The sequence below is a fragment of the Lytechinus pictus genome, chromosome 9, assembly GCF_037042905.1.
Source record: "Lytechinus pictus isolate F3 Inbred chromosome 9, Lp3.0, whole genome shotgun sequence".
Taxonomy (NCBI): domain Eukaryota; kingdom Metazoa; phylum Echinodermata; class Echinoidea; order Temnopleuroida; family Toxopneustidae; genus Lytechinus; species Lytechinus pictus.
Window position 1 is genome coordinate 23405953 of NC_087253.1, and position 11127 is coordinate 23417079.

The window sequence follows — 11127 nt, forward strand, 5'->3', positions numbered from 1 at the left end:
CAAATTGTGAATATCATATAGTTAATCATTTTTGTCTGAAATTATCTTTTTATTACTCTTTATTTATGATTCATGCCAAAAATGCTAGCATATTATGTTTATTATGTTATGAAAAATGTATTATACGAATGTTATGGATGCAGAAGAAAACAATAAATCAAATCAAATCAAATCAAAACCCCGGGGGGCCACTTCCATTGACGAGTAAATACCATGCACGACCATGGGGTCTCGAAAAACACCCTAAACAAGTATTTTCCATATTCTGAAAATGCACCCCTTAACAAGTATTGACGTGTGAAACCCTACCCTTATTGGAAACAAAACGACACCCTTGGCAAGTATTTCCTGAAACGAACCCCTAAACAAGTACAGCGATATTTTAATCATAATGTCGCGGGCGTCGGTTTTACCTTTACCTACATCAATCATGATTGGGTTTTAATACGGCCCCATATCTCCCACACCTCGCGGAAGTCGGACTCTAAGCACGTATAGAATAGTGTTGACTGTTGGGGCAAAAAGTAGGCATATTTATAAAATATTTTAGTCTTTTTTACCCTCACAAATTTGACCCTAAACACGTAGCTTTCCTAGCGAAATAGATATATTTTTCATTATTTTAGTGTTTTTGACACCCTTATTACGTTACGTATGTAACGTGCCCTATCTTGAAAAAGACATCCTTTTTACGTGTTTTTTTTGGTCGCGCATGGTATCCACTCGTCAATGTATAAAGTTGCCCCCCACCCCCCCCCCCCGGGGGGTACTAACTAGATGTCTCGTAACGCGGGTCTTGCGAACGGGGCTGGGCGGCTAATTCTGAACTGGACTTTTGTCGTTCGGAGTATCTAGAGGAATGAAAACTAGGTCTGAAAAAGGGGGTCATCAAAGCGGCACGTCTCGTACCATCAATATAATTATGTGAGTCCCCCCCCCCCCCCTATTGGCGAAGGCTGGATCCGCCCCTGCATAACGCTAATTGAGTGGAACGCACGCAAAATCTATGGCGACGAGCACATAAACATACTACTAAACAATGGGACTTACATCATTCCTGGCTGGGGATTCCCCGTTTTCATGTTTGTCGGTTGGTACGTCGCGCAAGTGAAATATCGTACACAAACACAACGACAGAATAGTAATTTACATTCTTTTCCTAAAAATTAGAATAAACCATCTTTGCAGACTTATTGGAATCGACCAAGGTTTTACTCACAGTTCATCGCCATCCATTTGGAACTTGAACATAAAGTCAAGTAAGTATAATGAAAGAATACAGGCATGCAGTACTTGGTTGAAGTAGTGGTATAAAATTATCATGATTATGTTCGCGCGCTCGTGTTCGCTCGGTTACAGCATAGCCATTGGCCTGCATGTTCTCGGTTACCGGAGCCTATTCAAGCGCCCATTTTCGTGAGAATGACTTTTTCATATTTTTATTTCTTATTAAGTATTCTTATATTTATTAATATTTGTTATTGCCATTATTCTTTTTTGTTATTACCATCATTATTATTAATATCATCATGATTTCATTACTGTACTAAATATCATGAATCATCATATGCCTTATATTCTTCTTCCATAGTAAATCCCTCTTGTGGAGTATTGACGAATCATGATTGTATACACCTTCATGGTGGGGATGGCAATCATCACCATCATCATAATTATTATCAATAATTTTAAAATCATATCAACACTCATCATCATCATTATAGTCACATTTGTATATAAATGCAGTATAGACTTATTATAATCAAATAAAATTGTTCATAAGTTAAAGTTCAATAGGACATACTAAATTGTATTTTCCATTGTCAGTGTTCATGGTGTTTCACGTGTTTGTACCGATATTCATAAGAGTAGACTATGCGATGATGATGATGATGGTGATGATGACGATGATGATTTCATAAGAGTAGTCTACTACGATGATGATGATGATGATGATAGTGATGATGACGATGATGATAACAGCAACATTACAAATAAAAATTATGATGATAATAATGATGATGATGATCATCATTCCTCATTGTTTCTTTATTATCAGACGGATTTATTCATTTATTAATTTATTTTGTTTCTTATTTGTATTAAGAATCAAATAGAACTAAAATATTTTCGTTATATCAGATGGGATGTTTTATGATAAAAGGAATTTAAAAAATCAAAAGGATTTTTTTCTTTTCTTTAAAATGATATTAAAAAACATTGCATGACGATAAGTAAAATTAACCATAAATCGTATTATCCTTTGTCAGTAATTTTTTTTATAACATATCTATTTTAAGTTGATTTAATGACCCTGATATACAGTGCGTATCAAGAAAAAGTTTACACTTAGAAAAAATCCTGTAAAATTATATATTTGTAATATCCTGAAGATTTTTCCACATTTTAACATTGGTACAGATCCATTGAAGCAAATGACGATATAACTGTCGAATGAATATTTCCGCTTGAGTGAGCACCACTTACTTTTGAAGTTAGTGAAAAATGATTTGCGCAGAACTTTGAAATAATTATGCGAATAAAAGTAGACCTTAATCATGAAGAACACGTGGAATTTAACTAGTAAAATTGATTTGATGATATCTTTTACCTTTTTTTTAATTTGTTTCCTTGCCCAAAACACTTCGAAGAGTGCATTGCGCCCCGCTCCACTCCCCCACACACCGAGGCCATCGTGACGATATTTGCTTTACACTGAGCTGTGATTTACATGAAATGGCTTAGGCTTCATTTGTTAATCATTGTCAAGCTTGGGAAAAGTGTGGAGAAACAAGTATTAAATGAAAAATGAAATGTAAACCCACTTTAACCTTTGTTCAGATTTAGTTATGTCCTCAGATCCAGCTGGCTTACTAAGTGCTGAAATTTCAATTTGGGTGGCAAAATTGTTACAAAATGCTTGAATGTATCCGTCTTATTTCAATCGACTAAAAGTGCAAGGGAAATGGATGAGAAATGTTTCGCAGGGTAAGTTTGATTTCGCCCTTTCCCCTTTACACAGCATAAAAACGAGCATTTCTGCGCAAACAGATTTCTGCGAGCTTTACAAAAATGGACAGTGCTCACTCAAGTGTAACATTCTGTCAAAACTTTTACTTTTATTAGATAGATGAGAACCAAGCCCCAGATTATGTGTGAAAAAATTACCCACATATTGTATATTTTTGAATTCCCAGGGCTTTTTCAAAGTGTCAACTTTTTTTGATACGCACTGTATTGTTCATGACATTGACTTGTTATGATTGTATTTACTTGGTTTATATTTTGTTGAAAATTAAATAAATGAAATGAAATGATTATAAAATTAGGCACGATTAAGTAATCTTATGCCTTTATCAAATACAGGATAAGTTATGACAGCGGTACGGAAAGTGAAAGTTGCTGTGTATAGTGGAAGTGTAGAAAACAACGTGGCCGGACTCATCACTGAAATAAGAGAGAGAATGGTAGATTGCGTTGAAGAGGTTAGATATGTTCAGCTACCTTACAACATTAGTGATATGCAGAAGATGAAACTGGATAAGAATTACTACATGTTGCTCTGTCATTCAATCAACAATAGAAGATTTTCAATCACCAATGTCACTGATGCTCTTTATGATGGCTTCCTAAAGAAATCCAAGAAACGATTAGGTAAGATGGAACGATGTTTTTAATCTTGTAAGTAATCCCTGGCTCCAAGGAGGGTAAGCACACGTTAATGAATGATATTTACTCTCTAGGAGCCTCATGGTACTACAGAATGTTGTAAAATCGTATCCGGACATCTACCCCCTGGATATCCACCCCCCGGACATCCACCACCCGGACATCCACCCCCGGACATCCACCCCCTTAGGACATCTACCCTCTAGGACAAGTACCCCCTAAGACATCTACCCCCCGGACATCTACTCCCTGGACATCTACCCCCGGACATCTACTCCCCGGACATCTACCCCCCGGACATTTACCCCCCGGACATCTACCCCCCGGACATTTACCCCCTGGACATTTACCCCCCCCCCCCCAGACAGCTACCCCCGGGCATCTACTCACGGATATTTTGGATACGGGGGGGGGGGGGTAAATGTCCGGGGGGGGGGTAGATGTCCGGGGGGTAGATGTCCGGGGGGTAAATGTCCGGGGGGTAGATGTCCGAGGGGTAAATGTCCGGGGGGTAGATGTCCGGGGGGGGGGGGTAGATGTCCGGGGAGTAGATGTCCGGGGGGCGAAATTATTTTTCCCACCGAGTTCTGGACCAACATATGAATATTCATGACTTGCGTCTTCGGATTAAGAGTACGCATGCGCGTGGACTCTGCCTCGACCAGTGCTGGTCGTAAGCATTCACGTTCAGTTGCTCAGAATGAATATTAGCATCGTCAAATTACCGGTACTCTTACATAGTTACATATGCCTTATATATCCAATTCTTAAACACTTTTCAAACTAGCTGCCATTAATGGCAAGACATGTGCTAGGCTAGGGCTCGCTGAGGCTAGCGCATTAACTTTACCTCAAATCTGGACCTGTCTAATGCCTAGTACTAATCAGTGTTGTAGTGCCTTGGCCTTGAACATTCAAGCCTTGGCCTTGGCCTTGAGGATTTTGAGCCTTGAAATTTCAAGGCATTTTCAAGGCATTTTCAAGGCATTTTGTATTATGTACTTTCATTTGTTTTATAAGTAATTATAAATGTTTCAGTTTTTTTTTTATATTTAATGACACTATAATGGTCAATAATACTACCAGTCACCAGTAACATTAGCAGCAGCAGCAGTAGTAAGTGTACTAGCAATGTCATCGATTGTAATTGTCACCATTATCAAGAATTTTCAAACAAAGAATACATCAGTTATGAAAATTAGCATTATGTATTGGTAATGTGTTGTAATCATGACTAATGATGATAATGACAGTAAATAATAATGATCAAGATCAAGATAATAGTGCTTTGATGACAAGAATAAATTTGACATCTGACTGCAATTTTGACAACAAAACAAATATACAATTTAGAAAAGAGATAGAGAGAAGAAGAAGTTCCACCACCAAGAATACACTTAGATAAGGGGGAAGGGAAATGAAAAGATATAGAGTAAATGTGATATTATTTTTTAAACAATCTATCGCAAAATTAGCTTTTCCTATAGAAAGAGGGGGACAAATTTTGTTCACTCGCTCGCTTCAATCGCTTTCTTCTTTTTTTTGACAGAAATTTTGCTCTATATGCCATACTTGGCCCCTCAAAGTTTCTGGCTCATCATGCCATTGACATAACCCATTTGGATATGACAAAATTGAAGACTGTGTTCAAGTTTACCAAATCTTTTCATTCTTGTTGGCCAAAGAAAATAATACAAGGAAAATCCTAATGGAATAGAAATCAACCTTGTTATCGTGCTTTAGAGTTAGCTATGTTTAAAGTACGAAAATTGTTGTCAAAATTGCAGTCAGATGTCAAATTTATTCTTGTCATCAAAGCACTATTATCTTGATCTTGATCATTATTATTTACTGTCATTAACATCATTAGTCATGATTACAACACATTACCAATACATAATGCTATTATTCATAACTGATGTATTCTTTGTTTGAAAATTCTTGATAATAGTCACAATTACAATCGATGACATTGCTAGTACACTTACTACTGCTGCTGCTGCTAATGTTACTGGTGACTGGTAGTATTATTGACCATTATAGTGTCATTAAATATAAAAAAAAAACTGAAACATTTATAATTACTTATAAAACAAATGAAAGTACATAATACAAAATGCCTTGAAAATGCCTTGAAATTTCAAGGCTCAAAATCCTCAAGGCCAAGGCCAAGGCTTGAATGTTCAAGGCCAAGGCACTACAACACTGATTAGTACTAGGCATTAGACAAGTCCAGATTTGAGGTAAAGTTAAAGCGCTAGCCTCAGCGAGCCCTAGCCTAGCACATGTCTTGCCATTAATGGCAGCTAGTTTGAAAAGTGTTTAAGAATTGGATATATAAGGCATATGTAACTATATGTAAGAGTACCGCGGTAATTTGACGATGCTAATATTAATTCTGAGCAACTGAACGTGAATGCTTACGACCAGCACTGGTCGAGGCAGAGTCCACGCGCATGCGTACTCTTAATCCGAAGACGCAAGTCATGAATATTCATATGTTGGTCCAAAACTCGGTGGGAAAAATAATTTCGCGTCCGGGGGGTAGATGTCCTAGGGGGTACTTGTCCTAGGGGGTACTTGTCCTAAGGGGGTGGATGTCCGGGGGGTGGATGTCCAGGGGGTAGATGTCCTAGAATCTGTAAAATAAAAAGTAATTCATCTGCCTGATTTTAAGGAGTGGAGCTCCTTGGTAAGTTTGAAGTTATTTCGCGGGTTATGCCTATCCCCTTTCCTTTTCAACTACCTGATTTCTGTTGTATTTATGTTTGTATTAAGAATCAGATCAAATTACAATATTTACAGTTTTTCAATGAGATTGAAAAAATCACAAATAATCACATTTACAAGGTAAAAAAAAAAAGGGCAGGAAATAAGATAACAATAAATAATTTGTTATAAAGCATAACCTATGTAAAGTTAAAAGCCAGATTTTTTTAAATATTTGTTTTGTCTAATTCAATAAAAATGAGGTATTTCTAGACCATGTAGACTATCGATATTTGGAATTATTTCTTTTTCTGTTTTAGGTCGCCGTAGAATTGGAGTGATTGCTCATGACTTTGATTCTGCCGAGCTCTCTTCGGACAGACTTAACAGTAGGATGGATTCCTTCAGAACCAATCAAGAAAGAACATTCAGAAAATCAATTCTGCAACTAATCGGCGGACAGCTATCTCAATCACCGGTAGAGATTAATGATGATCAATGGGAGGAACTCAGAAAATATGTCAGAAACGAATTAAAGAATCCGAAGCCCCGGAAAACTGGCCGCAGCTGCATGCTGTAAACCGTATTGTATGAACTATTATCACACTGTGTCAGAAGTTGTGAAGTATATGCAAAGGAAATTATTTTGCATTATACGGTTAAATTATGATATTGATAATAACATTTTAGTTCTTAGAAAAGCATATACCTAGGCTGTGGAAATTTTTAGCATTATTTATATGTAGATTGTGTACAAAAGACAATCTTCCTCTATATAAGAAGTAAACATGACGCAAAGAAAAAAAAAAGAAATCACAGCTTATACATGCTTCCAAATTCATTCCACAATTTCTATACAATGAACACATCTATTCATTCATACCCTACACGTAACTCTTCACATTTTCATCACGGTCCCGATTTATGAAACTCTCTAGTCTCTACCAGAGTCCATAAAAAGATGCTCATCTCTTTACTCATTTAAGGCAAACGTTAAATCCATGTTAATATCAGAATACTTAAAGTAAGTTTTCTGTGTCAGTATTTCAGTTAATCATTAAATCATTTAATCATTTAATCATTACAAGCGTGTACGTACCGTACCGTACCGTACCGTACCGTACCGTACCGTACAAGCGTGTACGTATACCGTACACGCTTTATTGTCTTTTGTTGAGAAAGTCTCTCACTCAATTGATTTATCGTCCCACACTATAGGTATATTCCTGGACTTCTCCATGGCCTTCGACACCATCAACCATGACATTTTACTTTATAAACTGTCGCACTATGGTGTGCGTGGGAAGGCCTTGGAGTGGTTCAGGAGTTATTTACTAAATAGGAAACAATATCTATCTCTAAATGAATATGAATCTGAACTACGAAACACCAGTTGCGGTGTACCGCAAGGAAGTTTACTTGACCCTCTTCTTTTTGTTTTGTACATAAATGACTTCTATAGATCATCAAACTCCTTATCATTTATATTATTTGCTGATGATACCAATATTTTCTTTTCACATAAAGATCCAAATATTTTAGTTGATACAGTTAATACTGAGTTATTAAGTATATCGCAATGGATACATGCGAACAAACTTTCACTTAATTTACAAAAGACAAATTACATGCTATTTAGCAACTCTTTAGATTCATTACCTTCAGATATAATTCTAAACAACACACCATTAAAACAGGTCTCTCATACTGAATTTTTGGGGGTCATAGTCATGGGTGTCGATCACGGGGGGGGGATGGGGGGGATATATCCCCCCAATATTTCAAGTGGGGGGGATGGCCTGTATTATCATCCCCCCAATCAGTGGCGTACCGTGGGTCACGGCATTGGGGGGGCACCAGCAAAAATTTTGAGTCGCTCAGTGAGCGCGCTCAATTACCAGGTATAGGCCTATTGACCTTATATAGAGACATTTTAAGGACTGTGCCATTAAACGGATATGTAATGTATCTCACTGATCAAATGATGCGAGCGCGAAGCGCGAGCTGAAAATTTTTGAAATTCATATCTAAAAAGGGTAAAAATAAGCTATTAAATGAAAATAAAAAAATACGTATCTGTCTCGCTAAACAAACAATGCGAGCGCGAAGCGCGAGCTGAAATTTTTGTATTTATTGACCCCAAACAGAGACAGTTTAAGGAATATTTTTTAGAAATCAAATAAGAGAATACATATCTCACCATACTCATCTAATTTGAGTGCCAAGCGCTTGCTGATTTTGTTAGAAAACATGCAACACCTTTTGTAGTCATTGTAATTTATTTATTGAGCCATGCTAGTAACTCGGTCTCTTAGTAACTGGATGATACATGTTCTTCTTATCTCCACGTACCTTTTTCTCTATTGTATTTTTCTCACTCTCCTTATATTCTTTCTATGTCACTTCTCTATTATTCTCGTTATACCTTCTGTCCAATCTTCTACTTTGATCATCTTTCACACTGCAAAGAATCCCTTTTCATGCCTTTCCTGCCATATAAATGCAATTACGATGGATGAAATAGAAATTAGGTAAATATAACAATTAACTACAAATTGTATACAATCACACATATCCTATTCTAATTTATATCATTCATTAATATTATTTCTGAAAGTAGCTTATTGTAATATGATCAGTTACATGACTAGTTTAGACCGGATTTGCTCCTACCAAATGTCTTTTTTTTTTCTTTTACTTTATTTTGTTGCTAGCCTAAAATGAACTGTTTTGTTTTTTTATATTTTCGTTGACCATAACTTAACAAAAATGAACATATATTGTAGTCATGAATTATGTTGTAAATATTTGTTTTCTATCATTACGCATTGACAAGTAGCATGCAATATTATATCATTTTGTACTGATCTTTCATATCACCTTCGAATGTTTTTCATGTATATTTATGTATGTATTTCATGTTATGCAGGGCCTCCAAGTATAACAGTATTGTAATTACTGATGGGGCTACCCTGTTGAATAAAGACGAAATAAATAAAAAAAATAAATAAATCATGGTTAAAATACGCATCTCACTAATCAAATATTGCGAGCGCGAAGCGCGAGCTAAAAATTTAGGAAATTCAGACCTGAAGAGAAGCATTCTAAGGCTTGTTTGTAGGAATTTACGAAGACCATACGTACTTCACGAACAAAATGATTTGAGCGCGAAGCGCGAGCTGAAAATTTTGTATATATTGACCCCAAACAGGGACATTTTAAGGACTATTTCTTTTTTTGAATCCATTAAGAGTATACATATCTCACCATAGTCATCCAATGCGAGTGCCAAGCGATTGCTGATTTTGTTACAATCACATTCAAACACATGAAGAGCTTTTTGTAGTCATAGTAATCATGATTATCATACGCATCTCAGTAGCGCAAAGTGCGAGCTGAAAATATAGGTAATTCAGATCTGAAGAGGGGCATTCTAAGGCTTGTTTGTAGGAATCTACTATGACCATACGTATTTCACTAAACAAATGATGCGAGCGCGAAGCGCGAGCTGAAAATTTTTGATATTTACATTAGAAAAAGAAACATTTTAAGGACCGATTTCAGGAATTCATGAAGAGCAGACAAATCTCATCAATCCACTAATTCGAACGTAAGCACGAACACGAACAAGGATTTTTTTTATATACAGACCTTAAAATGGGGGACTTTAAGTAGTCATGAAAAGAAGCATATGTCACTACATAAAACAATAATAACTCGAAGTGCGATGATATATATTTGGTGCATATTGACTTGAAAACAGGACGTTTTGGTACAACATGATTGTACATGTATATTTAGTTAAACAGACAATGCTAGTACCAGGAATAATGAACAAATAGGACCTGAGCACATTATGTTTCATAAAGTTATGAAGAAAAAAAAAGATTCTTATGTAATATAACCATAGAGATGTATACTAATTACGCATACATCTCTATGAATATAACACAACATATTATATAATATAACATTATAATGTACAATAAATTCTTCTTTCCCACTACGTTTCTTTCTTCTCCCTCTTTTTCTCCCTTTTCTCCCTTTTTTTTTTTTTTTTTTTTTTTTTTTTGCCAGCCGATTGGGGGGGCACGTGCCCCCCCATGCCCCCCCGTAGTTACGCCACTGCCCCCAATAATTCAGGGTAGAAAAATTGTAATAATGATGATGAAAAAGTGAAAAGTTTGATAATGATGATTATAGTTATGATTATAGTATATGCCATCAATCAGTTTGTTTCCCTCGCAATTTGTGTATATTGTTATTAAATAAAAACATTCTTTTCCAGGGCTTTTAAACAGATGGGTGGAGGTTCAAGATGAAAAAGAGTGAAATGTTTATGTACCGGTATATGATATTTTTTAAACACATGACATAAAAGGACCCCATCCAATCGGCTTACAAAAAAAACGAGGAAAAGGAGAAAAAGAGGGAGAGAGGAAGGGAATGAAATGGGAAAGAAGAAATTATTGTTCATTATGATGTTAGATTATACTATAATTCTGTTATATTACATAAGACGCATTTTTCATAACTTTATGAAACAATCCTGTGGCACTAAAACCTCCTGTTTTCAATATACTTCCTCGCACTTCGAATTATTATTTTATGTGCAACAGTATGCTTCTTTTCATGACTACTTAATGTGATTACCACATTTTAAGGTCTTAATATAAAACATTTCTTGTCCGTGCTTATGTTCGCATTAGTGAGATATGTCTGCTCTCCATGAATTCCTAGAATCAGTCC

The 11127-nt window shown here is 36.0% G+C and overlaps 1 protein-coding gene across 1 annotated transcript; it reads left to right on the top strand.

The window, feature by feature from the left end:
- Positions 1-1109: 1109 nt before the first annotated feature.
- Positions 1110-9366, top strand: LOC129268553 (uncharacterized). Its single transcript, XM_054906093.2, has 3 exons — positions 1110-1259; positions 3367-3654; positions 6699-9366. The coding sequence occupies exons 2-3, from the start codon at positions 3375-3377 to the stop codon at positions 6956-6958; spliced, it is 540 nt and encodes a 179-aa protein (XP_054762068.2). The 5' UTR covers positions 1110-1259; positions 3367-3374; the 3' UTR covers positions 6959-9366.
- The last annotated feature ends 1761 nt before the right edge of the window (positions 9367-11127 follow it).

What these genes read in the sequence shown, in the direction of transcription:
- LOC129268553 (XM_054906093.2), top strand. Translation starts at nt 3,375, where the DNA reads ATGACAGCGGTACGGAAAGTGAAAGTTGCTGTGTATAGTGGAAGTGTA. An exon ending in GAAATCCAAGAAACGATTAG is followed by an intron (nt 3,655 to 6,698) that starts GTAAGATGGAAC and finishes TTTCTGTTTTAG; the next exon opens with GTCGCCGTAGAATTGGAGTG.